The sequence below is a fragment of the Nothobranchius furzeri genome, chromosome 18, assembly GCF_043380555.1.
Source record: "Nothobranchius furzeri strain GRZ-AD chromosome 18, NfurGRZ-RIMD1, whole genome shotgun sequence".
Taxonomy (NCBI): Eukaryota; Metazoa; Chordata; class Actinopteri; order Cyprinodontiformes; family Nothobranchiidae; genus Nothobranchius; species Nothobranchius furzeri.
The window spans coordinates 11455212-11483162 of NC_091758.1; the positions used below are offsets into that span (position 1 = coordinate 11455212).

Below are 27951 nucleotides of genomic sequence, written 5' to 3' on the forward strand. Positions count from 1 at the left end.
ACAAGCGCTGACCTTTCCGACAAGCATCGTATTGTTTATAGATAATGTTAATAATATTGTGAAAAAGGAGGCGAAAAAGAAGCCCACAAATCCTGAGAAGACGAAATATATCGCTAAAACAGGATTTTGGATTCATATTTTTTTAATATTGTGTTGCGTTTGAACAAATTAGTTTTGTTACAAATATTGGAGCTAACGAGTGTAGTTGCTAGCCTGTCAGATTTTGTCAACATGGAGTTGAGAGTCGGAAACCGATACAGGCTGGGCAGAAAAATTGGAAGTGGATCATTTGGAGACATCTACTTGGGTATGTAATTTTCACGTTTCTTTCTGTTCACTTCGGCATTAAAAGAGGATAAAGGCCGGCTATTGTAAAGTTTAATCGAGTTTAATTGTGCTCGACTTTGGTAGCAGTTGTCTTTTGTGAGCGTCGTAATAATGAATACTGTGTAAAACAACGAAACTGACGCTAGCTGTGAAGCTAAAGGCTATGTTTAAGTTCCTGTTTCTTTTTTCCTTGTAAACGACGTTAGTCTGTGAGCAAAATGACCGACCAGACCGTGGTTTCAGAAACACTTGCATTTTTACTGGGTGAGAGTTTGTTATATTTACCCATTTACTGACGGTGAAGTATAAGGGAGTAGAATACATTAGGATATACTTTATTGATCCCACAGTGGGAAAATCCACTCGTTAAGGCAGCTCATACAGAGAAATACAGACTGTAGACAATTAATGCAGGTTGGCTGCTTTAAAGCAAAGATGAAGGTGATCCATTCATAGTTCACTACAACTAAAGCATAACCAGAAAAATAAAATGCCTACATTGAATCAAAGCATACTTACGTTTATTCTTGAGTTATATTCATAATAGTTCCAAAGAATAAATGTCCTTTATTTATATATAGCGCTTTCTACAATCCCCAAGGCATGACACACCCTTTCACACTGTTGATGATGAGCTACATAGCAGCCACAGCTGTCATGGGGACACTGATGGAAGCAAGGTGTCTTTTATAGGTTTTAACACCAGTTATGTGATGAAGCTTTTACTCCACAGATATAATTACTTATTAGGTGAAAGCAATTTGTGGATGAACGTGTGTCGATGACCAATACCTTTAAAAGTGACCGTTTTACTACTTGATACTGCTCATACACATGGTCAGAGATATATATACATTTCTACGTCCAAGTACAAGATGGTAAATACTAGGGTTGGGAATTGAAAACCGGTTCTTGTTGAGAACTGGTTCCCACAGTTGCAGTTCCTTGGAATCATTTGCCATTTTTGCATACGATTCCATTATCAATTCCATTTGGCGCAAATTACATCACCACTCATGTTGTGTAGCTTAAACGAGCTACGCGTTTAAGCCTGAGTCATGCTTCTGCGTCAGCTCCACAAGGGACAGACATGCACGGATTGATAGAAGCGTTTTACTGTCATACTTCCCCGTTTGCCCAAGGGGTGTTGCAAAGCAATTCTCTGCCAGGACAACATCGAGTTCTATTTGTTCCGGGAGCCACTTCTGGGACACGTCAATTCCCGCAGTTCACATAGTGCGAGACAGGAAACCACACGGTTTCAGTGTAAAATACCCGGTTATTTTCAAAATAAAATGCAACGTTACAATGTTATATATAACTTACGTCAGTAAGTGTGACCGAACAGCTTTGTTTACCACCAGTTTCTTTCGAGGAGTGCAACGGTGCGATTCTTCGCAGGGGTTGTGATCTCTCGATGAGGAAGGTGTCGGAAGTCTTGAGGGATTTTAGAATCTCGCGGGTACAACGAGGCACAGCGAGGAAGCCGTGCCGCGACCAAGACTCTCCCGGTGTGAAAAGGACCGCTTTAAAGTTCGCGAGTGAGCCGCTCCGCTGCTGTTCCGTTCCGCTGATACTTGCAGTGTGAAACCGGAGTCAGGCTTTACTGGGAAGGAAGAATGGCCTCTAAGTGGCACAAACGCTCAAAAGTTTGGGTATCCTTTAAGAGAAAGGACAACAACAGGGAAACTTGAATTACTTGCAGAATGTTTATTTAATCAATGGAGAATACACTACAAACATGCAATAGCATTTACGTACAAAATATGCGAACACTTAAAGTGAATGTCTTTGTTTTGACCAGCTCCAGAGACTAGTGAATTTCAATGCAGCAGCAGTGGTAATGTTTTCACGTCGTCTTCTGTAGGGCTGCCACAAATGACTAAATAGTCGACTAATCATCAGTTTTGTTGATGATTAGTCCAGGATGCTCTAATATACCCATCATTAGCTTCTAGTTTGAAGTAGGGAAATTATATGCAATTAAATTGTGATGTGACAAAAAAGATTTTCTAATCGCAAAGGCTGCGATTTGACTGGCAGAGAGTGGTTAGCACATTGCTAATATACATTGAAAAACCCTACGGGATGCTATTGATAATATCACTGATTACATTCTTACAAATTATAATTTAGGAACATGCTAAATGATTACTTTTGGAGTCTAATAAAAAGCAAAAACTGCCATCAATCAAAAAAGTACAGACAGATATTTTAATAAATCCAGAAAACACAAGAGACTTTAACTCCACTGAGGTTTGGCTAGCAGCTATGGACGCAACTGAACTACAGAAGCTCTGCATAGACAAGACGTCAAAAACATTAAACACTAAAGAGTAGGGCTGTTCAATTATGGCAAAAATGATAATCACGATTATTGTGACTGAACTTGAGGTCTCGATTATTTAATGTTGATTGATTTTATTTGTTATTTGTTCATAAAATTGCTCAGGGCACAATCGGGACAAAGAAGAAAAAGAAAGAAACCAGATCATAAAAGTTATTCCTGATTCCTAGAATAAAAAGATCAGTATAGTTGCTCAAAGTTTATGACTCAAGGGCTGTAGACCTTGTTTTCACTCGTTTAAGCCTAACCAGTATAGACCAAAAAACCAATATATTGCAAATGCTGACAGGAAGAATTATACTGTGGCATTTATAACATAAACATCTATGTTTAGTGATGTTCACAAAATGTTGCATAATATTTATTTAGTCCTGTCTAGGTGATGTAGGAGAGTGCACTAGCAACGTGTCCTCAGTCTCAGAGAGATTAATTATTATTTATCATTAGCAGCGTGAGGAACTTATTTCTGTCTATTTCTTCCTTATTTCTAAACTATTCATTTACAGGTCCCATCAGTTAATGTAATGAATCACTACATCATTCCCTTTCCTACTATCCTGAAGGACGGTCCCGATCTCTGGCGGAGTGTTTTCTAACCTGCAGGAAATGTCAACCACAGTTGTCCAGAAAGTGGTTAAGGGTTACCAGAAATGTTTCTGGGGTGTTCGTTTGGTCCTTTTAAGATTTAAAAAGTCAAGAAGGGGGTCTGAAAAGCTGTTGGAAATGGCTCCAAAGTCTTAAAGTTAGCAACACTGTGGGAGGAGCACTTGGTTTGCAACTCGGGGCAGCGCAAGAGGGAGAAGCAAATAATCGGCTTGTCTTGTTTTTATAATTGTTCAAAACTCAGATTGTAATTGGGATTAAAATTCGATGAATTGAGCAGCCCTACAAAAGACTTCAATAAACATTTGTTTCCTGCAGATACATTTTCACAGGTGTTGCTAATACCTAAGCTCCTTTTAACCTTTTAAGTGCAAAAGTCGCAATATTGCTGACTGTAACGAGCCACAGCTTCAAATATTGAAAATATTATAAAAGAATTAAAAATTGTTTTGTTGATCTTGTTGTTCCACACGTTTAGACGCAATGTTGATCTGACTTTCCTTCATATAACCAGTTGCTTCCTGTAGTGAGTCAAACCAAGCACTTACATAATCAGGTTTTCCATCACTCCATCCAATCCTATCAGAGTAGCTGATGACTAATGTGTTGCAACATCCTCACTGACTCAATCAACAGTGTGTGGTTCTGTTTAATCACTCACCTTGCTATTGGAGAAGCCCTACAGAAAGAAATTGTGCTCTCCCTATTTTCTTTATCCAACAAACTCCGATATTTTCAACAAGATTTTTTTTTGCAGAGAAAACAAGGAATTCACACTTTCCTACGATGATGTTCTCATGTAGTATGTGGTTACAGCATGTGATGTATCATAAAAACAAGGTGCTTTACATAAAACGAACATAAAGGACAAAAACCCTATATGATATAATTTAAAACAAAGATTTAAAGGATTAACAAGTTTTAAGAGACAGAAAGAACGAGGTGCAATATCTTTATTGAGGAAACAATAAGTAGATATAAGTTAAAGGTGTGAAATAAAGGTGGACTGATATTGGTTTCTCTATTGCTGATACCGATATGAAGCGGTCATGGTCAGCCACTGGCCAATAAGGGGCTCGACACACGGGAGGCGACAAACGACCGCGATCAGCGAAATTCGTTGCTGTCGCTTTTATTACCTGTCACACGGGAGGCGATCCGCAGCGGCAAAGCCGTCTACGCGTTCCGTTCCATGGCGAAATCGAAACTTCCGTTGTTTTGCTTGGCTGTGTCAGGTTGGAGGGAATTAAGGTTATTTAAGCGGTTCAGAGTTAATAAAGTGGTAGATTTGATGTTTCACAAGGTGTTGCTAGAGTTATGTGAAATCTTACTTCTGATTTACTATATAAAACATAATAATAATCAACTTCTCCATGTTTGCTCGGAGTTGTACAGAGCATTATGTCCGCTCATTGGTCAGTGATTGAAACCTCCATTGATTGGTCCTTATCCGAGCGACAGCGATGAAAAGTTGAAAATATTTCAACTTTCTGGGATCGCGTCGCTGGGTCGCCTGTGCACGAGCGCAAAATTTCACACGTTTTTGCGTTTCGCTTAGTAGGAGGGAGACCCGCGATTATCGCTTTGTTGCGCATGTCTCATTGAAAATGAATGGAGGAGAGGCGATGTCGCCTCCCGTGTGTCGAGCCCAAAAGTGCTACCTGTTTTTGGGCCAGATTTCATGGCAGACGTAAAATAGCTGTCATCAAGCTATAGTGTCGTGGTAGACTGACCTGTTGCTGGTCTCGGTTCATTTTACTGGTCGGCATAATTTCCGTGTTCAGCCAGGCTCAGTGCTTCGATGGGGCTCATTTTGGTGTTCAATACCAACAATAAAATGCGTACACGCTGAGTTCTTTGTTACATGCTGCATATCTGAGTATTTATTTAATCAAGTGTAGAGCTCACCTCTGTTGTGCTTTGAGTAAATATATATATTAGGGCTGAAACGATTCCTCGAGTACCTCGAATAATTCGAGTACAAAAAGTCCTCGAGTCAAATTCTCTGCCTCGAGGCTTCGTTTAATTCATCTTTAATTAATTCATGGCTTTGCAATCGCCCAGGGTCATGTTTCACATGGACCGAAGTAAGTGACGCACATACACACTGCACTGAATGCACACGTGAGTAGCGAATGTAACTTAAGTTTCTCTTAAGCCATGGCGGACAACGTGGACCCCGGTGGAGTGCGAAAAAGACAGGAAATGTCAAAGGTGTGGGACCATTTTTCACGTCGTAAGGCGGAAAACGTAGTCCAGTGTAAATACTGTAAAATGGATTTAGCCTACCACAACACCACATCCTCCATGCTGCAACCTGACCAGGAAACATCCACATGTAAATGTCCCTTCTGCAAGCGGACTCGGAGCCTCTACAAGATAATGCATTTTAGCCTGTATTTCTATATATTCTGCGGACACTGTGCAACTTTTTCATTTGTAGCACTCAGTTTCAGCTCACACTGTACGTCTGGTAGCAACACGTCAGACTTAAAATGTGCTAAAAATAGCAGTTTTTACAACACGTCAGACTTTTTACTGTGTTGTTATTGATGTCCGTTGTCCCACGGCAAACATGCTTTCTCGACAATCCTTGTTAGTGTGAGAAAATAAAGTGTAGAAATTAAAATGGACGTGTGTTAATAGGGAAATAGCTGGCGAGTCATGTTTGCGCATGCGCCGTGAGCGGTTCTGGTGCTTTTTGGGTCACGTCTCACTTTTATGTTAATATTGTTTTATTTGATGGACTCTACTTTGAACTGCACCAATCCATCGCTGCATTTTAATAACTAGTATTAAAGGTGAATACAACAATATTTGCACAAGAATAATTTTTGTTTTAAACTCTCAGTGACACACTTTGCAGGGGGGTTGGCATTTAATTTTTCTTGGCGTCTGGAAAAACATCTCCTTCTGCCCCCCTTTATTTGACATTCTGCCCCCGGTATTTTGGTCCAAGATCATTACTGGGCTGGCCCTATTAAACACGTTCTACACCCCTGCTTAGTAGACTTAATGAAGTATTTTTAAGCCAGTATAAAAATGACTGAAACACAATTTTACATATTTGGCATTATTGACCAATATCTTTAATTTAATTTATTAAGAACATCAAGATGCATTACAGTGAACATTATAATAAAGTACATTTTTCTAGTGCAGACAGGAGACGACCCATAGAAGCACTGATTTGACCTCATTTCAGAGAAAAATAGAACAGGTCAGATTAGGGTTGTCACGGTATGAAAATTTAACCTCACGGTTATTGTGACCAAAATTATCACGGTTTTCGGTATTATCGCGGTATTTTTTAAACGGTGTTGCATATGTTCAGAAAGCATTGATAGTCCTGTTCTACACAAACTGAAATAGTTTTGAAAATGTTTAACAGTGTTTATTAAACCTAAAATAACACAAAGCCTTAGCAAAAGTGCAACTTTTCACAAGTAAAGGAACAAATAGCTTATTTTTCTGGAACATGTTACAGTAGTCAGTGCAGGTTTAAATTATACAAATCCAAACATTCAAAACATAAACAATATGTAAACAAATTAAAGAAACACCACTTGTTTTCTCATATACTTGTTTTCTTCATTATCAAAATGAAAATCTAAAACTCCAGTCCACACTTGACTTGAGCACTGTACAAGTCAACCTTAAAAAATGTGTATTTAAAATAAATAGCCACTTTAAACAAATTACTAAAATAACTACTACACTATGTAATCAAATCCAAATGTTCAAGTATAAATGGCATTGAATAAGTAAACAAATCAATGACAAGGAACTAATTGTATATTTCTCTTCACCATCAACAAATAAGATGCTTCATCCAGCAACAGGGTGTCTGTGACACGATTTAAATGCTGGCAGAGGACGCTGCGGCTGCAGTATATAGTGACTCGTTGCATTCTCCCTCAACCAAAAGTCCTCACGTCATGCATTTAAGCTAAAATGCTAATGTTAACTTACCTTGCACTGGCTGTAGACGTGGGTGATCGTCACGCAGATGTGCCATTAGATTCGAAGTGTTACCTTTTGCAGACACTTGTTTCCTGCACGTTCTGCAAACGGGATAGCAGTCTTCTATTAACTGTCCCTCAGCATTTTTCAGAAATCCCAAATATGCCCATACTTCCGATTTAGTCTTCTTTGAGGGCGGATGGATGTCCTGGGCGCTGCCGTCTCCTCCTTCGGCCATTATTTCAGCTTCAAAGTTTTGGTGCCGTTGCAAACTAAAAAGTGCGTGTGCGCGCAGCGGGAACTTCAGCTGAAGCGACGGTGGCTGGTAAGGGTCATCGCGCCGAAACCGCGGCCACGGTAAACCCACCGAGATAATTTAGTTTTTAAAAAACTGGACGGTTATTTTTATTGTCAACTTTTTTACCGGGGTTTACCGCTATACCGGTTACCGTGACAACCCTAGGTCAGATGCACCTAATAAATAAAATTACTAACAAACTCAGGAATCTGTTTCTTTGCTTCATTGTTCTGGTGCTGAAAATATCACTAATGCGGATCAAAGGTGATACACAGGTGAATGCACCTTATTATTTATTATTTGGAAATTAGTGGGTGTGGTTTACATCAAAACATTATTTTAAATCTGAAATTGATATGGATTGATCAAAAGTTGTTTATTTGTAAACTATTGTTTGTTTGTAATCTACAGAGCAGCCTCAGAATTGAGATTAAATAGTTTTGATCACAATAGTAAAGAAACTATTACAGAACAAGTTTTTCAATAGAATCTGAACATTAATATTTAAGTGCATGGATTAATGCATCTGAACTCATGCAGTAGGAACTAGGAAACATGAAATACTAGAACCATTTTATTTTAATTTGATTAAACTGATTTTTTCCTAACGTTGGTGGTATTTTTCCCCACACACTGTTAAACAAAACAATGTTGACTAAGGTGTGTGTGTGAGAGAGAGGTAGAGAGAGTTAAAATAATTTTAAAAAACCCGACCGGAGCGGAGGCAGTGACCGACTCGGCACGAGACGTTTTCAGCTCTGTCTTGTCAAATGCACCAGGTTCGTTACAAGTTACTTAAAATATTCAAGCGAAAAAGAGGCGAGCTGAAGAAAACCTAGGGAGCTCTGAAGAAACCTGAGCAACAGTGAAGCAAGCACAGAGAGATTCGTTACTGTCTGTATGTGTGTGTGTGTGTGTATGTGTGTGTGGGCCGAACTGAGCTTCCTCTTTCGCTCGTTGGAGTCTTCGATACGGTCTTCCCAAGGCACTGCTGCAGAGATTTGTGTGTAGAGGGGCGGGCGCTCTATGTGACTGGCCAGTCACAGAGCGTGAAGACAGTCAGTTACCCAATGAGGATTTTTCTTCAGCACGATTACAGATATTTACGAGTTTTACTCGTTTCATGCTCGTATTTGTCAAAAGTGCTTTATCCGTACCGGATACGGCTCATCCCTAGCTGTACCCGCCCTGCCTCCTCCTCCTCCTTGCTGCCTGCCTGCTGTGATCACAATCAATTTCCCTCTGGGATTAATAAAGTATTTTTGAATTGAATTGAATTGAATTGAAGCATCAACAGAGTAGTTCCCGCTGCTTCCTCGGGAAACGGTGCAAAAAAAAATTTTTTTTTATCTATAAAACGGGATCTTGTAGGCGTGGCGCTGGTATTTCAGCCGTGGCGGCCCGCCACGGCTACTCATATGTAAGGGAAACACTGGCATACATTTTATACTAAAATGTTTAGAGTTTGCAAATCATCTTTGGATTTATGACAATTTAGTTGGTTTAACATTGAAGAATGAAGGCATTTATGAACACAAAACCTAAATATTCACGCAGTCAGTTCTATAAGGGGTCGTGGGATTTCTATGTACAAATGATTGAATTCAGAAAAGGTTATGTCAACATCCACCAGTGGTTAGTGTAACATTTGCCCCTATGTGTAGTTATCATCCATTTATTGTTATCAACACGAACTCTTGAATATACTGTGATATTTTTTGGCCATATCGCCCTGTCCAAGTGTAACATCGTGAAAACAGTTACTCTAGCTCATTTGACATCTGAAAGGTACAGTGGTTGTCATGGGCGATAAAAGGACTCCAGTCTGAGACATTTCGGTAGTTTGTCCCGTCTCACCATATTTGAATGTTGCCTCTGGCAACTCGGTCCACCAGAACTTGCATAACAGACACTCCATAGGTCATATTTCAGTAACATGAGATGGCATCAGCAGTGAATGTTTAAAGGGTGGCGTCTGTATAAAAGTGAAGCTAGCATTGTAGTAGTTTAGGTTTTGGTACAGTAGAAATGGCCCCTATATGTCCTCCTAAGAATAATAAAAAAGGTACAGTAAAAACATTCTTCACTCTTTTGCGGCAAGCTTATTTATTGTTTTTGAAAGTTATGTAAAAGGATAGAAGTTCACTCAGTTTAACCATCTTTTATTTGAGGTAGTTTAGTCCTCATAATTGACTACAAATTCTGTGAATTTGGAAATATTTGCTCTTGACTGCTCAAGGGAAACAGAATATTTTAGGGGAAGATAATTTCCCACAGCACCTGTTTCACGTGGATCAGACTCATGTTTTATTACTGAGCTCTGTTGTGGCTTATTATTAATAAAATGTGACAATTGGCTGAATCTTTTAAGAAAAGTTGGTTCAAACTAAATGGAGATGTTCAGAAAGTCTGGAAGCCTGTGTTCATCATGTGTTCATTATGTGTTCATGCGTTAAACGAACCGCATCTCATCTGCGTTAACATGTTTTTACACAGTCACCCATAACATTTAACTGAGGATGTTTTTCTACTGAACATCAGCCTCCTTAAACTCAAACCAGGTCTGATTAACCGATATTACCCTGTCTTCTTTACAAGCACGTCTCCATCCACCTGCTGCAGAAACAGCTGCTGCGTTCACAGAAACGGATCTGTGCTGCAAACCCAAAATGAATCTGCATATTTCCAGTGCAGACTTGGTCACGTTAGTTGAATGATTTGTGCAATAATCAGATTTTTATTTTACTTCCACAAAATGGAAGTTCTGGATTAGATATTACAGAAACAGGGATGGCTTGTCGTCATATTTAAAAGCCGACGCTCGTTAACTAGGCCGTCATTTTTTAAGTCGGGTAGTCAAAATGACAGCGGGAGGCTCGCTAGCTGTTGCACACATGCGCAGTGGGCATTATTTTACTGAAACAATCTGAATGGCTGTGTACATGTATGCCAATCAGAATGATGGTTGGACAAAACCACCTCTCTCAGTCGGATTGGACTTTCATTCCGATTGGGCCAAATCGGATCAGAACATTCTGATTGACATTTTTACATGCAGAATTTTTTGATCTGATTGAGCGTTCAATCTGATTAAATGTGTGCATGTAAACATGACTAATGCTGACTTTTCCGCCAACAAATCGTGGCTCGCTGCTGGCGTGGTGGTGATGGGCGTCACAAGCTACTTGTAAGCCATAGCTAGAGCCGGGGTGACACGCTGTGTATGCTGTGTGTAAACTCCCACGGATTCCCAGCCAAAGGAGACCCAAGTCTAAAGTTAACGTTTGAGAAGAAGCTCTCCGAGTCGGAGAAGTGCTTCATCTCTGTAACGCTTAGAAAAGGATAAGTTTGTGAACTGGAAACACAAGATTTGATGATAAACAGGTAAAAATATTACACACTGGGGCTTTAACGGGGATTTTAACAAATTAGCTAGACCAGTCCCCCTCAGTAATGGCGCTTTTATTGACTGGATAATGGCATCTCAGCCTAATTACATTTCTGAAGCTGGCGTCTTTCTGACTCTTGGTGAACATTCAATCTTTATTCCTGATATTGATAATGCAAAAGTTTTTTTATTCTAAGTTTGTTCGTATTTTGGATGAGCATGCTCCATAGATTAGTATAAAAGTTATGGGTAATCATTTGCCCTGGATTGACAGTCACTTAAATGCACATTTTTAAGAGGAGAGATGAGGCCTGGAAGCTGTAGCCAAGTCCTTTAGAACAGAGGAAAGAGCCGCAGAGAACTCCGCATCAGTCGCCATGTTCGACAAACTCGGCGCTATTTTGTGTGACGTACGCTACTCAGTGCTGATTGGCTCAGTTACCCCAAAATTCCACTATCTCCGCTCCGGCACAAACTCCGCAGCAAAAACGGTCCCGTTGTAGTCGGTCAGAGCTGTTCCACTACTGCGGCCGTGCGGCGCAGTGCGCCGCCCACCGTTCCGCCATCCGGCAAAAATAGGATCGATTCTATTTTTGCCGGACGCCGGAGCACCTCCGCAGTCAATGGACAGAAATCACAACCGCCCAACAGGAAAGGGAGCAAGCACAACTTCCGTTATTTCACAATAAATTGATAAACAAAAAGCATTTTTTGTTTCATATGCACAGGTTTAACAACTTTTAACAACTATCAATGGCGGCTGAAGTTTAAATGCACAAAAATAAGCCATAAATCCAGTTTCCACTATCAAAGTAGTCACACTTTGTTGACCCACACTGCTGATCTCTCAACACAAATGATGGGCAGATTAAACAGTTCATTTCGATGCTTCTCCCACACAACGGGTGTTTGGATCTAACTTCCGCGTTTATTGCTCGGACTGTATCGCAAGATCTCGAAAATCCCAGGCATGCCTGTTTGCGCACCTCAGGTCTCCGCACCGGAGCGGAGCCGTTGTAGAGCGGGTATAGTATAATTTGAGTTCGGAAGCGAGCGATCAAAGCGGGGGGCGGAGCGGAGATGGTGGAATTTTGGGGTTAGAATTCTCAGGGGGTGGGGCTATTTCAATAGGAGAGTTCCCAGACTCTTTCTCAGTGCAGAATTAAACAGAGGAGGAGTCTGGCTGGCCATGTTCTCCAGATAGTTTAAGATCCTGGTTTTGTGTTTCAATCCCTCAATAACTTAGCACCTGGCTACCTCTCTGAGCTCATTCACCCTTATGTCCCTACAAGATCCCTCCGATCAGCCGACCAGCACCTCCTACATGTCCCTAGCTCCCGCTGTAAATCCCGCGGGGAGCGCTCCTTTTCAGTTTGTGCACCGAAGCTCTGGAACCACTTGCCCCTCCTGATCAGACTCTCTTCCTTTCTTTCCCTTTTTAAGTCTTATTTAAAAACTCACTTTTATTCGTTGGCTTTTAATTCAGTCTAACTTATTCTCTTTCTCCTTTTCTTTTCGATTTGAATGACTTGATTTTAATGGATTTAGTTTTTATTTTTGATTTTTTATTATGTGTTTTTGTTCAGCACTTTGGTCGGCTCTCATGCCGTGTTTAAATGTGCTATACAAATAAACTTGGTATGGTGATATACTACTAACAATGTTGATAACTGGGCTGAATATTGAAGACTGAGAAATGAATGTACCATTAAAACAAGACAGGCAAAATCTGACTACTCTAGGGAATGTTTGAATATTGATTTTAAGAACACTAAATAATTTACGTGGCAAGTCTCACAATAAAACAAGTAATTTTAGAGTTAGTGGTGGTCTCGCCCAATGATCCTGACAAGATTGTGAAGGGCATCATTTTGCACCTTTCTAAAGCCCAGTTGCCTGATTCAGTATCTCCCTGGTCTGGATCTAGGGTTGTACCACACATCTCCTCAAGTAGGCTTTCTTTCTCGCAAATTCAACCTTCTGATGTTGCAAATACAAAATAAGATCACTTTAAATTCTATTCAGTTTATTTATATAGCTCCATTATTCCTATTAAAATGAAATCGTACTTTTTCAGAGACATGTCTACTGCAGCTGCCATGGGACCTTAAAACTTAATTTATTTAGACTCTTCATGGGTAAAATGTGTGGAAAGAGTCAAATACCTAGGTGTCTGGCTTGAGTCTGATCTTTCCTTTAAAAGTCATTTTCACTAATAAGATCAATTATCAACTAAAAATATCGATTGTTTTGATTTAAAAGTGAGAAATCACATTGCTAAACTTTTATTTCCTATCCTAGATTACACAGATGGAGTCTATCAAACTACTACAGCGTCCTGTCTTCATCCTCTTGATGTTGTTTATAACAGAATTTGTCGTTTTTTTTTTTACGATGTCCTTTTACAACACACCAATGCATTATGTACGAAAGCCTGTCCTGGCTTTCATTAAAAGCCAGATGTAGATTTCATTAGTTAATCTTTATTTTTTAAATGTATATTCTTTGATTTTTCCAGCGTATTAAAAATGTTTTTGTGTGTTCTAGTTGTCAGCATAACACCAGATTTCATAAACATTTATATTGTTGTACCCAAGTTTACATAAGAGGTGGGAAGACTTGCTTTAAGTGTTAAAGCCCCACTAGACTGGATTAATTTACCTGTTGACATAATTACTTATTTAGATTTCTTCAGAACACTTTATTTACATGCATCACCCGTCTAAGTGCTTATAAGTTATTTTCTGTAACTTGGAGGTATGTGAGTTTGGCTAAGCTAAGGTATTTTGGTTTGGATACATTTGTTTTTCTTAGCATATTTTCAGGTTACTGTTTTGTTTTTCCCTTTAGGTAATTGTTTTATTTTTGTATTTTATTTATGTTTATTTATTTATTTTTAGCTGCTAGCCATCTTGCTGTCTTTATTTTTGTGCAGTATTATGTAGGACCCTCTCGAAAACAAGATGTTACATCTCAAGAGGCTTTATCCTACAAGTTAATAAATAAATGAATAGTGTCACACTCTGGAATGAAGATTTACTCTAAACAGCTGACATTCTGAAATTTATGTGACATTCACATTAAAACACTTGTCAATATTTTGCTGTTTTTTTTTATGTACTTGGATAATTTCATATGTAAGCTTCTGTTCCTGGAGACATGCTCCTGTTCGTTAAACTGGGTAGAAGAATCTGCCTGTACTTGCTTAACCAGCAACAAAGTACAGATGAAAAACACACCCAGCATAAAGTTTGAACATTGCGTTGTGCGAGAGGAGGTTGCTGCATTCCCCAGAAAAATCTGTTCAGACAAATCACAATCCTGTGACGCAACAGAGCCGACTCCAGGAAATGGACTTGCCAAGATCATGGAGTTTTCCAGAAGAAATAAACAAACGGAAGCTTACTCCCACTGGTGTTTGATAACTTTATCACATGCTTTGATTTCAACTTACATGGAAATTAAGTTGCAAGTTATGTGTATTTATAGTTACATGGACATTGTACATACACAATGTAGAATATTATCAACTGCTTGCTTAGCCTGTTACCTGGTATTTCTGTGACATCTGCTTGCATGTTGTGGATCAACAGGCACACAATGGTGTCGGTAACATTTGACCCCGCCCTGCTATGCTCTCACAGCTAGGTGATATACAAGGAAATAGGTGCTGCTCCTTTATTGCTGTTGTGGACCTGCACAGTTTAGCAGCTGGCTCTAAGACGGTGTGCACACACTTGAGATGATTATATAAGCTGGTATCAGCTTTCTAAACGGAGTGAACCAACCAGACCCTGTTACCATGTTTAGAAAGAAGGTAGACGCAGCATTTAAACGTGTTGGTTAAGAGCTGGCTCCCAGAATCCTCTTGATTGTGAAAGGGAATATGAAATGTAAAGATGCTAATGAATTTAGGCTTGATGTAGTTACATGAAAGAGGTGCCGTATGTATGTGCAGATGTAGTAGTTACATGAAAGAGGTGCATGATACTGCACACGGGAAACAGAAGATTTTCTTTAACAGCGCTGTTTTTAATAGTTTGCTCACTGTAGTGTCTTACAAAAGCCTATTTTATATAAAGCAATTTTGCTAATTAGCTGCAAAGCTGACCCGGCATCTGGGAGCCTTAGGTCGTTTATAAGTGGTCAGACCAGGGTGGTAATGTGGCGCAATAGTTATTTTTTTATTTTTTTATTTTTTTTTTTTCATAATCAAGAAAATGCAATGTTGGTAAAAGGGGGTATGGGAGCGGTCTCTTCAGTCACAGACTTCTTTTAACTTGGATATAACTTCCATTTTTGGTTCTTTTTTTAAAACACAGAACCTTGCTTGCTGGCAGTTTTGTTCGCAGCTGCGAACAAAACTGCCAGCAAGCAACAAAACCTTTTCTGTGTTTTAAAAAAGAACCAAAAATGGAATTAGAAATCAGACACAGCAAGAACATACCAAAGTTGGACATAACTTGCTTTGTATTGTGATCGAAGCCACGCTTTCCTTTTTCTTTTTCTTTCTTTTTTTACGAGCCGCCCCCTAAAGCGGTCTGTTCTCCACAGTCCCTGTGCAGCTTCTAGTGGTCTGAGCTCCAGCTCTAGTAGAGAGAAGCCCTTGGAGCTCTGCATCACTCCAGTTTATCATCTCAGCTGATTCTGTTAGCAAAAACGAAATTTGTGTTTACTTTCACTTTCAATAATGTAGCCAACCAGAGCTCGGCGTAACTCCCCACATGATCACGACACCACCCTCTGTTGTGCCAATTCAACAATTACATGTAATAGAAATAAATATTTTATCTGCTTTAAAACCATTGTAGCTTGTGTTAAAATCCTGCTAACGTTCCTGTCCCTGTCTTCATAGGTACTGACATCTCTGTCGGAGAAGAAGTAGCCATCAAATTGGAATGTGTGAAGACCAAACATCCACAGCTCCACATAGAGAGCAAGATCTACAAGATGATGCAGGGAGGAGGTACATCATTAAACATACCCAATTTAAACAGTCAATTATTTAAGATGATGGTGACCAAGGTACTATAAAAATAAAGAATACTGATGTAGAGAAACTTGTTGAGATAAAAACGAACCCATTGTTGTTCTGTTTAAAAATCTCTATCAGGATGAATTAAAAAAAGTCATATTTGTTGTTTTTTAAAGTTCAATCCAATCTTTTTCACCGATTCTGATTTATTTTGAAAATTTGTCCCGATTTCCGATCACGTGATCGAGCATCCTGATCTAAAATGTGTTTGCGTATCTAGTTGTCCTCATCACATCTTGAATATGAATCTATAAGCAGACTGACCAGTTAAACATTAACATTCAAACGCATATTTCACAGTTAACAGGATATTTGAGTAATAAGGTTCTTTCCTTTTGTTCTTTTAGTTGGAATTCCAACAATCAAGTGGTGTGGAGCTGAGGGTGATTACAATGTGATGGTGATGGAGCTGCTGGGTCCCAGTCTGGAGGATCTGTTCAACTTTTGTTCTCGGAAGTTCAGTCTGAAGACGGTCCTGCTGCTGGCCGACCAAATGGTGAGGGGAAGATACCAGCAGGACTGCTACTCCTAATGCTTAAGTCTTTATAGCTTTGCTTCTGTGTTTGTCGTATGTAACACTGTTAAAACTGGTCATTGAAAAGTCCAAGCTAGTGGAAGAGCACTTCGAGTGGAAAGCGACTGGACAGTCAGACGGGCTGCCAGGCCTTGCTTGGTCCACCGCCAGGCCAAGCGTTCACCCCCCTTCCTCCTCCCCCACGGTCACGGACGACTCAGAAGGAAAACTAGCCGGGCGCCGCTCTTCTGCTGTCACGGATGGCTGATGGTAGCGAAACAAGCGCAGAACCTCTGCAGCTGCAGCAGTACGGAGCAGAACCTCTGCAGCTGCAGCAGTAAGGAGCAGAACCTCTGCAGCTGCAGCAGTAAGGAGCAGAACCTCTGCAGCTGCAGCAGTAAGGAGCAGAACCTCTGCAGCTGCAGCAGTACGGAGCAGAACCTCTGCAGCTGCAGCAGTACGGAGCAGAACCTCTGCAGCTGGAGCAGAACCTCTGCAGCTGCAGCAGTACGGAGCAGAACCTCTGCAGCTGCAGCAGTAAGGAGCAGAACCTCTGCAGCTGCTACCTGGAGCCAGGTTGTTGCTGCTGAAAGTCAGCGACTCGAATCTGCTCCACACACTGCAGCAGATCTGTTGTAGCATGTAATTCGCACACGCTTCTATATTTGAATACAATTTAGACTGGGTTATGTTGCCAACCTGTACTTAGTAATATATATGCCACCAATACATTGTTACTAGTAGAATTTGAATGTTGGTAGCATTTCCAGCAGCTTACTACTGAACATGGTGATGAAATAATTCCTGATCACATGTGAATATATTTAGATCTCATTAGACTAGGATGACTAGAATTAAACCAAGTTAAATTTTGTTCCATAAAATATTTATTATCAGCTGGGAAAGAGGGAACTAGACAACACCAATTTATACCCATTGTTGATCGTTTTAGAATTTTGTTTAATTTTCATATTTTTAGCAGCAGACTCCAATTTCGTTGCACTTGAAACATCGTCAAATAGAATATTCGATTAATCGATGGACGAATCGATAGGATACAGTGTTTCCCCTACATAGGCTCAGGTGTTGTGCACTGCTGAAATTTCAGCGCCACGCCTACGAGATTCACACACACACACACAGAAGGGGAACACTCTGCACACAATGAAACAGTCCACGCTCGCTCGCTCACAGTCCCCATCCCCCTCCACCCCGTGCGCCTCGGTTGGACACTTTTCTGGGGGAAACACTTGATTGAATATTCGAATACTAAAATATTCGATAGCTGCAGCCCAAATGTGTTGCATGTCAGGTCCAGGATCTTGCTTTGAAAGAACGACATGTACACCTTCTCAGATCAAATATGCAGAATGAGAAGTGTTCTACAAGAATGGGGAATCTATAAATAATCTCAGCGGTTTTCGTCAGTGCGAAAAACGAAGATGGCCGATTATATTTGTGCAGGTGATCTTTAAATACTCTGTGGGTCTGACTCTGACACTAGCATGGATGAAGCCACCGATGGTGATTGCTCTTACGCAGCCCGTGGAAGCAGGCCACATGGGGTCCACATGATGTTTCACTGTTATGAATTTCATTCACTGTTAAATGAATCAATCAACAAATACGGTGCTGCAGTTGGCTCAGGCTACACACATGACAATAGGGGGCGGTGCTTCTGACCCATCTGCCAATAACAGAGGATGTAACGCTTTACCTGTTTAATCAGAAAGGTGTCAGTCAGACGTGTAAAGCTAAAAGTTAAAATATGTTGGATTTTTGACAAAAGACTTGTTGTGGACTCTTAACGAGACCCTTGAGGATGTCAAGACTGTTTTTGTTGGACTCTGTCAATGACAATGGCTTTGACCTGGTGAGTTATTTATTACTTTGGACTTGGACCAAGTGTTTACCGTCTACAGTTATCATTATATCTAATCTTTGCCACATATCACAGTTAGAAAGCTTTTATTGTCACTGCACGAGACATAAATTGTGTATTTGGCATACAGATAAGAAAACACAAGACGTAAAAAGAGAAAATGGTACTAATTAGGGCTGGGCGATATGGCCTCTAATCCATTTTGCGATATAATCTGAAGTATGTGCGATTACGATATATATTGCGATATATTTTTTCCTTTGTTTATATATGTCAAAATGCAATGCTTTAAAAAATCTTCATATGTAAAATACGTTGCAGCAGAATAAAGACGTCCAAAAAGTGTAGAATGCTGCTCCTCCTCCCGCTACATGCTTGCAGTCACTGCCATTCTGTTGTTCCAATGTCGGCGCGGGTGCACATCTTAGTGACATCATGTGTTATCGCTGTAGAGCCAAAAACTTATCATTACCCAATTTTATATCGTTTCTACCTTCTATTGTTTATATTGCCCACCCCAGTACTAATAATATAAAATAAAAAGGTAGGTATGAAATGTATACATACACGTATCATGGATGATGATTACGGGCTGCTACCAACGACTATTTTAATAGTCGACTAGTCACCGACTATTGAAACGATTAGTCGACTAATCGGATAATCATTAAATTTTTCTTAAATTTAGCATGAGATTGCTTTAATTCTGTGAAAAATGATAATAAACAAGAAAGATGGGTACTTCAATGGAAAATGCATATTTTATTGGACTTTGCTGCTGATAGGAAAATTCATACTAACAGTAAATAAAAATGCCCTGTCTAACACCAATTAGGCACAGTGCTCAGTCAGTACAGACATAAATGCATAAATAAAATTAAAATACTTAAGTCGGGCATAACATTAAATTTCTTTTTTTTTAAGTGAAAATACGTTTAAAAATGTAAAATGAACATCCAAAACAAAACGTATTGGCTTTCAAGTTATTTAAATCTTACCGAAGTGAGTCAGACTCAGTTTCATTCAACTGTCCGACGTGCTTTCTCTCTAAGTGTTCGTGCATCAGCGAGGTGCAGCCGTGATACGCAAGGACTGCTTTGCAAAAAATGCAGGTCATTTTTTATTCGCTGAATCCAGGCTGGAATGCTCCCAAACTTTAGATGTTTTGGTACGCGTAGCTGCTGTGTTGGATGCCGCCATTTCTGTTAGCTGGCGCTCAGCAGAGAAGCTACTGCGCATGTGCGACTCTCGGCAGAGATTCTAATGAAGTGAGACGCCTCACTCGGTCGGAAAAAACACGGCTGGCGACAACGTCGACAATGAAATTCATTGTCGACTATTTCTATTGTCGATATTTGTCGACAACGCCGACGAATCGTTGCAGCCCTATTTCGAACCTGCTGATGTAGCGTGAGGTGGGAAGGACATCCAGTGGTCTTTTGTGCAGATTTGATGATCATCTCTGGACTCTTATCTGTAGCAGAGCAGCCAGCAAACCACACAGAGATGCAGTATAAGAGTAATCACAAGAATCATAGCTTTCTAATGATGTTTAATAGTGCAAGGGGGACTCAAGGTTAGGAGTTTGCCCTGCAATTGGTGGGTTACAGATTCAAACCCAAGCTCTCGCAGTCATGTCAGTCATTGTGTCTTTGAGCAAGGCACTTCACTCTCTTTGCCAGTGAGTGGTGGTCGGTGGGACCAGTGGTGCCTGAGTAGGGCGCCTTGCTTCTGTCAGTAGCTCATCACCACCAGTGTGTGAATGTTTGTGTGAATTAATGGTGAGCCGATTCAACATTTAATTGATGCATTGTGATGGGACACGTGCCAATTCAATAATGATTTGCAAATATTCGAAAACAAATAAATGCAGATAAACAGCTGCAAAGTGTGGCAGGAACATGAAAGTTGTGCACGCCACCCGGACACTTGCGGGGATGGACCAGCAGTGGCAGCTTGTTGCTCTGCTTCAGCCACTGAGTGTGGTTTTTCTCGTTAGGATTAAAGGAAGGTTGCGTTAAACGAAATAAAATACAGCGGCAACACTACCCACACGCGACTGCACCTTTCACACTTCCATCTCAGCTTGGAGGAAGAGAAGAAGCTGGTGGTTGTTCCTCCTAACAACCTCCATAAAAAACTATTTACACATAATCTGAAACCTCTGTTATGAAATCAGCTCCTCCCAAAGCAGCCGATTCATCTTTACTGTGGTTGGTTGTTGACGATTGTCTGCTACTTATCGTTGTTTTAGATCAGCCGCATTGAGTACATCCACTCCAAGAATTTCATCCACAGAGATGTGAAGCCTGATAACTTCCTGATGGGGCTAGGAAAGAAGGGTAACTTGGTCTACATCATTGACTTTGGCCTGGCAAAGAAATATCGAGATGCACGTACGCATCAGCACATCCCCTATCGTGAGAACAAGAATCTTACAGGCACCGCCCGCTACGCCTCCATAAACACGCACCTGGGAATCGGTAAGACTAGGACCTCAACGGATTAATGCAGTCGTTCTCACAGAGCACCGAGCCCTCTCGTTGTTCCCACAGAACAGTCCAGACGGGATGACTTGGAGTCACTGGGATATGTCCTCATGTACTTCAACCTGGGTTCTCTTCCATGGCAAGGCCTCAAAGCTGCAACCAAAAGGCAGAAGTATGAGCGCATCAGTGAGAAGAAAATGTCTACACCCATTGAGGTTCTCTGCAAAGGCTACCCATGTAAGTTTACCATACTACAACCTGTGTTCATAGGTTAAGAAAAATAAATGATATTTATTTCCTCAAAGTAAAAATCTCAAGGTGCTTCACCAGAACCATAAAGGTTTTTCTAACCTCAACTCTACTAATAAGCTGTTATATTTCTTATTTTCCCACAGCTGAGTTTGCAACCTACTTGAACTTCTGTCGCTCTTTGCGGTTTGACGATAAGCCTGATTACTCTTACCTCCGCCAACTCTTCAGAAACCTTTTCCATCGACAGGGATTCTCCTACGACTATGTCTTCGACTGGAACATGCTCAAATTTGTATGTTGAAGGGTTGACCTAGATGAAGAATATTTGGATTTTTTTCAGCCTATTCCCACTTGTTGCTTGAGTATTAAGCTGAATATTGGTTCTCAGGGTGCCAACAGGGCTGCAGAGGATGCAGAAAGGGAGCGCCGAGAGCGTGAGGAGAGGCTCAGACACAGCAGAAATCCTGGTGCCAGGGGTTTGGCATCTCTTTCAGGTAGAGCCAGGGCCGCTCCGGACACCGCGGCCCCATCCCCTCTCAACCCGGCCCCACACACAGGTCAGAATGCTCACTTGATAGCTTAAGACCAGGGCTGGGCGATAATGGCTTGAAAACTACAAAATCGATCATCGAATTGCGGCCAAAGGTATCCTGGTGCCAGGAGCACGTGGTGTTCATTATGGACAACCCATGGTGAGCACAGAAGTCCCAATAAAAAACCCTTTCCATTTGGCATTTTCAATTTATTAATAAAACAAACATTTCCACAGTCCATGATTTGTACAGAAGGTGGAGCAGCAATGACGATATTACTAATGAAATCGATTCATCATCCAGCCCGACACTGTTCAGTCCTCTATTTTCCCTGAGCTTAGTTTTGGATTTCAATCAGATAATAAGGAAAAGGGGTTTGCATGTTTTCCTGTAATACTCGGCAAGTCTACTCCACGCCGTGATGTTGTTCTGCTCAGCAACTGAGCCAGGTTCATTCACTGTGCTGATAGAAATAATCTGGTTTAGTCGCTGAACTGAAGAAAAACACGGCCTGGAGATGACTTGTTGATGCCACAATTCCCCATCTCTGAATACTGAAACTGAAAAAGAAGCTTAAAACCAAGAACTGTCCATGGTTCTAACTGCATTGTGAAAAGTTATGAGAACAGTTTCCCTGTGATTTGACTTTCAAAGTAGCTCAGTAACAGTAATTACTCTTGTTTTCTTCCAGGTTTGGAGAAGGAGAGGAAGGTGTGCATGCGTCTTCATCGTGGAGCACCCGTCAACATCTCCTCCTCAGATCTAACAGCACGTCAGGACACGTCCCGCATGTCTAATTCACAGGTGACAATTAGACAATGAAGGTTTTAATGACACTCTCCTTCAGAATGCAATAGTCACATATCTGCAAGCTTGTTGCTTTTCAGCAAAAATGTCTGCTTTTGAACCAAAGCGTGGCGTTCATGTGAATCGTATAGATGTAAAGAGTTTTTACTTTTGGGGGAGCGATCTTCTGTTGGGCTTTAGTCGCTCTTTATGAGAATCGATCAGAGAAAGGATCTTGTTTACAAACTATCTTTGTTGAAGCGTCAGTCGTGCATCGTCATTCGACCAATCAGTCGCGGAGACAAATGACTGACGCTGTGGCAGCGTGGCGCTTACAGTAAGATGACTGGTTGCTTCAACTTCTCGCTGCGGTTTTGAGTTCAAGGTTTGTCAAATCACCACTAAAACACAGTTCTGTCGAGGACTTAAGTAGGTTTACCTCCATTCAGCCTTTATACAGTGAGACGCGAACGTTTGGGGAACCTTGTTAATCGTCATGACTTTCAAAACTTTTCAGTTAAAAATATCATATAGGAGTCAAACACAGCGATGTTTAAGAAGTGGAACCAAGTTTATAGGAGAAAATGTGCAACAATTATTTAAACAAAGTTAGTGCATCCTTTTGGGTTCTGGTGTCTTTCTGTTGATTCCAAACCTTTAGGAATAATCACTGGAACTCAAAGCGTGTGTGTGCGTGTGTGTGTGCGTGTGTGTGTGCGCGTGTGTGCGTGTGTGTGTGCGTGTGTGTGTGTGTGTGTGTGTGTGTGTGTGTGTGTGTGAGATCTATTTAACAATATTTTTTTACAACAGGAAAATCATGAAGATTAACGAGGATGCCCAAACTTAAGCTTAACGCTGCGGTTGTTTGCCGAGGCTTGTCGTGTTTTTATTTTTTTATTATTGTTATGTTCAAAGATGGAACCGTTTGTTAATTACATACTACAACGACTTGCCATAGACCAGCAGCGATATGGTGCAGAAAACTCAGTTTCTAACAGCGACGTCTCAACTCAGCAGACTCATCTCAATGTGGAGGAGCAGCGGCTCTACCCTGAGCCTCTCCCGTCTGACTGAATGTACTACAACATATCGTGATGCATTGCATCGTCCCCCCGTATTTTGATACGTATCGTATTGCCAAATTTTCACCAATACATATCTCTATTAGCAACCTAAATGATTTATGTTTTTGCTTTTTTATTAGGGGGGACCTTTCATCAATCTGTATCGGAAATTAAGAGTAAGACCATATCGGATATCGGTTAAAAAAATTTTTTAAAAGCATATTAATAAAAACAAAAAAACTGGTGAACAGTAACCTGCTACAACACTTCATCTAAAGTTGCTTTTTACCCATAGTTCTTATACGCTGCAGTGGAAAATTTGGAAAACTAATTAGTTTAAAACTTTTTTTTTCATGCCTCTTAAAAATGTTCTGGCAGTATAGCTATAAATATATTGTCGGGACGTGATTCTCTCGCATTTGGAGAAACAGCCGGCTGCCCCTTCAACTTCAGGACAAACTACCAAAGTCCCAAAAAGAAAAACACCATTTGAAGTCATGGACAACAAATGACAGTTGTTTCTCAATGTGAAGGCGCCTGGCCGCTTACGAGGACACTGTCCTTCCTTGGTCAAAGAAAACAGTTAAAAGGAACAGACTTGAATCACGTGACTGCGGCTTCCACGGAGGTCACGTTACGTCACGTGACCGGTTAGATAACATCAATGTAAATATATAACGAGCCTTTTACTTTGTAAATTGCGTATATTTTGAGGCCAGCAGGGGGCGCATGATGAGGTAGACGCGCAATCCACAAGGTCCCGACATTTCTATTTGAAATACTTATTAAATAGCACAATAAGCTGAAAACCATACACTCTGGTTGTTAGGAGAGAAGATACCTGTTCCCTCCGTGGCTCAGAATTTTTTCGTGCGGTAAAATGCCTTCGAAATCCACTAAAGCTCAAGCCAGCAAAACGGCTACACGAGAGGAGAGTCCAGTTCCAGAAGCTAATGCTAGCAAGGTTGCGATTGATACCAACACTCTTCAAGCTTTTCGTGACATTGTCAAAGAAGTCATCAAAGAAGAAAATGATAGTCTACGGGAAGAAATCATCCGGGCTGTTCCCCCTATCAATACAACCCTAGAGGAGTACGGCGGGAAACTGCGCGACCACGATCAAGGCCTGACTGAGCTAGATACTCGCCTGGTAGCCATGGAGGCCAACTACCAAGAGCTGAAAGACGGGTACGAAAAACTGCAGCGTAAGACGGATGACCTGGAAAATAGCGCGAGAAGATATAACCTACGTGTCCTGGGCGTACCTGAGGGACTGGAGCAGGGCAATCCGACAAGATTCATGGCTGCTCTGCTACAGGAGGTCTTTGGCGGCGGCTTGGAAAAACCTCCGACGCTGGACAGGGCCCACCGGGCGCCGGCTCCCAAACCACCCCAGGGAGGGAGACCGCGTCCATTCATTGTCTGCTTCCATTACTATCGGGAGAAGGAACTGATACAAAGTCTCGCTAGAGAGAAGAGCCGGCTCGACTTCCGTGATGGACAGCTCCTCATTTTCCCTGATTTCAGTGCAGACCTGACCAGACGCCGCACCGCCTTCAGCGAGGTAAAGGAGATCCTTCGGAAGCAAGAGGGGGTGCGGTACGGTCTTCTCTACCCAGCCAGGATGCGTATCTCCTTTAGAGGAGAAACAAAGGTGTTTAACTCCCCCGAAGACGTGAAAGGCTTTATCGATTCCAGGTTTGGTAAGGACAAGTGATTGTAACCCGAGGGACTAATTCATACTATGCAGGAATGTACGAGTTTGTGTGGTTTGCTAATATACATTTAATTTACATTTCTGCCTTAATTCTATATGCAGCGTTTGGTTAAATCGTCCTCAAAGCAACTCAATGTTTGTGCTAAAATAAGATGCGTGTTTCATGCCACTTAATGTTATGGAGAGGCCTGTCCAATTTTTCTCTGTTAGGTTTGGACAGGACGGACTTCTTCTGCCAGCCAAGTGTTAAAGAAAAAGTTATCGTTTGTGCAAATTATTTAAAGGGTTTGTTTACTTATTTTTATTTCTTTTTATTTTTTTGTTATTTATTTTATTTTATGTTCCTCTCCTTTTTTCTCTGTGCACATAAAATTAGGGCAGTTGGACTTAGCAAGGAAAATTTACAGCTTTAGATATAGGGATGGTGGCATTAACAGATAATTTCTGTGGTATGAGTAATGGCTGCCATACTAACTTCATAAGCTGGAATGTGAAAGGGTTGAACAACCAAATTAAATGCAATAAGATATTTTCTCACTTGGATAACCTCAAAGCCAACGTAGTATTTTTGCAAGATACGCACCTTGAAAACTTGCATCACTTAAAATGAAAAAGAAATTGGGTGGGACAGGTCTTCCACTCCAAATTTAATGCCAAGGCCAGAGGTACAGCTATTCTTATCAACAAAAATATAAATAGGAAGCTAGGATGTAAAATCCACTTTAGAGAATGGTATTTATGTCTGCAGATGACCGGTGGCATGTAGGGGAAAACTGACCAGTGCTGGACGTTATACAACCATAGCTAACTTCTTTGGATCTAATATATATATATATATATATATATATATATATATATATATATATATCAGTTTTAATTAGTTGATTTTGATTTGGATGTTGAGACTTCCTATCTGGATATCTGCAGATTGTGCCTGTTTAAACTCAGCAGCTCTACTAAAGAAGGATTGGTAAAACAAAGTGGCCCTGTGTCTGTCTACAATATACAGGGTATCCGCGGGTCCTTAAAAAGTCTTAAATTTACTTTTCCAAATTTAAGTCCTTGAAAATCCTTCAAAATGACAAATAATTCTTAAATACGGTTTCCAGAGGTCTTACATTACCAAAGACCCAATAAACTAGATTATTTTATTTCTATGACATGTTTGTGAATTTCTAGTTGGTGTTCAGCATTTTTTGTGTATGATGTTGGCGTAAGCGGAACCGTTCACATTCAGTTGGTCGTGAAAGGGGGCTATTTTTAGATGAGCACAAGCTCCCACTAGCACATAAGCTAGTGGAAGCTTGCGCCATGGGGAAGTGCAAGTTTAATGGTAAATGGATGGCTAATCCCACGTTCGCGATGTGGTTAGCACCGGTTCCAGGCAATAGCTGAAAATTATAGCAGAAATTAAATAAAAAAAATAGCTTAAATTTGGTCAAAGTGGCCTTAAAAAAGGTCTTAAAAAGTCTTAAATTTGGCTCCCATAAACCTGCAGTTACCCTGAATATACGTACCATATTTTCACGACTATAAGGCACACCTAAAAGTCTTAAATTTTCTCCAAAATGTACGCCGCGCCCTATGGTGCGGTGCGCCTATTGTGTTGTTGTGAGACGCGAACGTAGTAGAAGACAAGTGGCGTGGCGTGAACGTGCGGACGTGAGCGAAGACAGACCCCGAATAGTTCAAAAGGGCAGGTATGCGCGGTATGCTGAACATTGTTCTGACAACCCTGAGAGTGGCACCTGCTAAGAGACACGCCTATGAAGCACAGTTTAAACTGCACGCGATCCGCTACGCGGAGAAACACGGGAATAGAGCAGCGGCGAGAGAATTCAGCATTAATGAGTCCATGGTTCACAAGTGGAGGAAGTTGGAAAACGAACTCCGACAAGTAAAGAAGACGCAGCTGTGTTTCCGCCGGCACAAAGCCAGGTGGCCTGAGCTGGAAGACCGCCTCGAGCAATGGGTTAACGAGCAGAGGACAGCTGGGAGAAGTGTCTCTACCCCGCTCAGATGTTTTACCGGTACGTTTTACCGTGCCCGCGCCCTATAACTCGTTGCGCCTTTAGTATGTGTTAAATACCAAAAAGACACCCGTAGCTGAAGCTGCGCCCTATAACACGGTGCGCCCTATGGTCGTAAAAATACGGTAGTTTGAGTGACTTTTTCTAGGTTCCCACCTTGAAGCTAAACAAGTTGTGGGAAAGTTTGAAGAGGTCCTCAAGTGTGTTTCCCTTTTCTGCGTGTGTGTGTGCGTGCGTGCGTGTGTGTGTGTGTGTGTTGCTGATTTTAAGATCTTGGGGTGTTGATATGAAGTAACATTATTATTTGTGTCTCAGGCTCTGTCCCGGATCACATCCAGTGCTCTCCAGTCAGCAACTCCTCGGTGAAACTGGTCCATCAACAGTGAAGGCCTGAACGTGCACCACCTGCAGCACAAACGCTCTCACAGAAATCTACATCAGGACTCTTCAGTGACTAGAGGATGACCCGCTAGTGCACAACTTTGGCTGTGCATCTGTTCACTTTGACAGAAGAGATGCACAGCCACACAGATGCACAAGAGTGGATTGTGTGTGTTTGTTTGCGAGTGTGAGAGGAGGACTGCTGAGCAGGTGGAGACCAGTTTGGTTGCCTTAACAACCATCTTGGCTAAGGAGCAGCCACAACAACCCTTCCTTATTGTGGAAGGTTTAGAGAATCCTCCTTGCTTTTGATGAAGCCATGAATTCATATATCTCTGGAAT

The 27951-nt window shown here is 41.1% G+C and overlaps 1 protein-coding gene across 1 annotated transcript; it reads left to right on the forward strand.

The window, feature by feature from the left end:
- csnk1da (casein kinase 1, delta a) lies at positions 1-27639 on the forward strand. The gene is made up of 9 exons (XM_015968963.3): positions 1-307; positions 15782-15892; positions 16309-16457; positions 20612-20840; positions 20913-21083; positions 21242-21390; positions 21487-21655; positions 22323-22435; positions 27544-27639. The coding sequence occupies exons 1-9, from the start codon at positions 232-234 to the stop codon at positions 27592-27594; spliced, it is 1218 nt and encodes a 405-aa protein (XP_015824449.1). The 5' UTR covers positions 1-231; the 3' UTR covers positions 27595-27639.
- Positions 27640-27951: the final 312 nt, after the last annotated feature.

Bases quoted from the DNA above. Each gene is read 5' to 3' on its own strand.
- csnk1da (XM_015968963.3), top strand. From the start codon at position 232: ATGGAGTTGAGAGTCGGAAACCGATACAGGCTGGGCAGAAAAATTGGA. The intron at 16,458-20,611 runs GTGAGGGGAAGA...TCGTTGTTTTAG, and splicing joins TGCTGCTGGCCGACCAAATG to ATCAGCCGCATTGAGTACAT. The intron at 21,084-21,241 runs GTAAGTTTACCA...ATTTTCCCACAG, and splicing joins TCTCTGCAAAGGCTACCCAT to CTGAGTTTGCAACCTACTTG.